Raw genomic sequence first — 2953 nt, 5'->3', positions numbered from 1 at the left:
CCTCAAAAGCAAAGGTTTTATAGGGTTAGGCATGCACCTGCAAGACAGGGACTAAGATTATAAGTGATGTGAATGGGACATAGTAATTAAAGGAATTTTTGTTACCATTGTTCCATGCATAGTGGTTGGGGTAGAGTGTTTTTCCATCACTGTTAACACGGAAGGGTCCATGTTCTTCCATGGCTCCATATCCAAACAACAAGCATCCTAGCCCAGTAGAATACCTTCATTAATAGTGGTTCGATCTTACTCTAAATTTTGGTGCATTTGGATGATGATCTTTAGAATCTCCATTCTGATTCATGAATATTCTAATTAATTTGGTATTGTAGAATGTAGATTGGTATCTGCATTATTAAAGTTCATAGGACTTACTACTGACTCACTTTTCTTTTTTTAATCATTAGCCTTATGCAGCTCTCAAAGCTAGAGAATATCTTGATAAGCCTGCAATACATGAGACAATGGTGAAGGTATGTAGATTATATCTTATATTTCCTACACAAATATAGACAACTGTATTCTGATGTCATTATGCAGGTTAGCGCTTATCTGCTTGGAGAATACAGCCATCTTTTGGCCAGACGACCTGGGTGTAGCCCAAAGGACATTTTTGTCATTATACATGAGAAGCTTCCTACTGTATCGTGAGTATTTCTATTTCTATACATCTATGTTTTCTTTTGTGATCATCATCTATTTTTTTTTTGTTTCTACAGGACTCCAACAATATCCATTCTTCTCTCAACATACGCAAAGATTTTGATGCACTCTCAACCACCAGATCCCGAATTACAAAACCAGATCTGGGCAATATTCAGCAAGTGAGTTTATAATAAATAGGAGCTACACTTTTTTTTGTATATGCAAAATTTGATAATATTTAATTTCACACACATTGACAGATATGAAACATGCATTGATACTGAGATACAACAAAGAGCTGTACAACTATTCATTTTCAATAGCACACTTGCAAAAATTTTAAACTTTTAAAACCCATCTTAGAAGGACTAAAGGTTAGAAAGGAGAAGTAATGAAGCTATGAGTTGAGAAAAGAGTAATCACAGCAAGGTCTCTAAAACAGACCTGCTGTTCAAAATGGATTTACTCCAAAATCTAAAACAGAAACATAGCTTTAACTAAATTTTATAGGAAACTATGATTATTCAGGACTCCAGAACTATAAAGAACTCCTTCTAACTCCAAAGGATGAATTAAATATGAATTTTACAAAAAGGTGTATCACTTCTGTCTCCAACAAGACAGTCAAGTGAGGTTGGCCAATTCTACCCAACTTGTAAGTAGAATTCGTCCATACCAAAATTCAGAGAAGTAAAGGACATACAAATGAAAGTCTCAGAGTTGGAATTGAATGAAAAGCATTTCCCAAGCTCCGGATATAAAATTCACATTGTGGATAATCACAACACTAGTAAAAGCTGGTGACTGCCCACTGATCTGGAGTCTGGATCAATTCTAACCAATTTATAATTGGAAATAACACCCCATCTGCTCCAGATCTTAAATTCATAATATCAGGAACATATAGAAACTTGGAATCACTCTGGATCCTTTTCCAAGCCTTATAAATGATGAAAACAAAATGACATATCAGAACAGACCCGAATCAGACCTAATAGCAAAGATTCCATTCTTGCACATAGATAAAGTCCTTACCAGTGAGGTTAGCCTGCTTAAGAAAGTTAGCCAACTCAATTTGTGAACTTTGGGAACTGGTTTGGGGTCCGTTTGAGTTCTATAGCTCAAGGTATGATTTTTACAATATGACTATAGATCTGATGGAAAACAGAATCATAGGCACCCGTGATTCCGTTTGAGTTCTATAGCTCAAGGTATGATTCAAAGCCCTTTATTTTAAAGACAAAAGATCTCAAATATACATGATATGGTTTCTCACGAAGTGTGATCTTATGCTTGTTTTCTATATATAATCCAAAGAAACACAACCATTAATTTAACCAAAAGAAACTCAACACAATTTAGATATCATGATTTGTTACTTACCCCTTTTCTGTCGGAAGGACGAGGTGCTAATTCCTTCTTGGTGACAACATGCCCTTTATTTAGACCCACAAAGAGTCCTGTGTTTGGCTGTTTTGGAGCCATTGGAACCTGAAAACATAAACATATATTAGCGTAAAGCAACATACACTTCACAACAGTTCATCAACTTAGCCTATGCAGTTTTAATTCAATATGACCTGAAAACCTTACAAGCCTCAGACTACAATCAAAATGTGCAATATATATATTCTTATTAAACATGAAGATGATTACAAGATATAAATGAGTTTATGCGTGCCAATAAGTTTGTAAACACCAGCAAGCTTATAAGCACATGGAAAGCATCTCGGAACTATAAGAAGATGCGGGAAAACTAAAAGTACAATGAGGGAAGAAAAAACAACCTGGGCAAGAAGAATTTGAGACCAAGTAAACTTTAGTTGCTGTACATTTTACTTGCTTCTTGAAAGAAACCCCCAAATTCTTAACTCCACACCGGAGAAATATCACGTGATGTACGTCAACGAGGATGTAAGCCTGAAGTGGGCCCTCAATTCTACAATAACAAAAAGTGTATCTTGTTATATGTAACAATATGATGAAAACAATGTAAAAGGGGTTGAGTATTGAGGTGGTTTAGTAAATACTTTGCTTTCCAGACGAGATTCTATCAACTTCAGCTTCTCATCTAATTTAAACATCATCAGTGTTGGTTCTGTAAGAATAATTTCATGCAAAAAATGTGATAGTCATACTAATTTAAACATCATCATATTTGTTTCTATAAGCATGTGTAACTATTAACTCGAGAGTAACAACACAATATACTACTTGTCTTCATTTTCAGATAAGGTGCAATGGCGTTGCTGTTCAAGGTAATATCCAATATTTTTCCTATTTTTAAAATTACTAAATTACCAATATC

The 2953-nt window shown here is 34.8% G+C and overlaps 1 protein-coding gene across 1 annotated transcript; it reads left to right on the top strand.

Annotated features, from left to right (window-relative positions):
* Positions 1-387: 387 nt before the first annotated feature.
* LOC145075715 (AP-2 complex subunit alpha-2-like) lies at positions 388-996 on the top strand. Its single transcript, XM_079021852.1, has 4 exons — positions 388-473; positions 541-647; positions 720-824; positions 906-996. Exons 1-4 carry the CDS (start codon positions 465-467, stop codon positions 994-996), a joined length of 312 nt encoding a protein of 103 aa, XP_078877978.1. The 5' UTR covers positions 388-464.
* The last annotated feature ends 1957 nt before the right edge of the window (positions 997-2953 follow it).

The sequence above is a fragment of the Lactuca serriola genome, chromosome 9, assembly GCF_051521515.1.
Source record: "Lactuca serriola cultivar US96UC23 chromosome 9, Lser_US96UC23_V15, whole genome shotgun sequence".
NCBI classification, from domain to species: domain Eukaryota; kingdom Viridiplantae; phylum Streptophyta; class Magnoliopsida; order Asterales; family Asteraceae; genus Lactuca; species Lactuca serriola.
The sequence above is the reverse complement of the archived record's forward strand: the minus strand, read 5'-3'. Positions and strand labels throughout refer to the sequence as shown.

What these genes read in the sequence shown, in the direction of transcription:
- LOC145075715 (XM_079021852.1), top strand. An exon ending in GAGAAGCTTCCTACTGTATC is followed by an intron (nt 648 to 719) that starts GTGAGTATTTCT and finishes TTGTTTCTACAG; the next exon opens with GACTCCAACAATATCCATTC. An exon ending in ATCTGGGCAATATTCAGCAA is followed by an intron (nt 825 to 905) that starts GTGAGTTTATAA and finishes ACACATTGACAG; the next exon opens with ATATGAAACATGCATTGATA.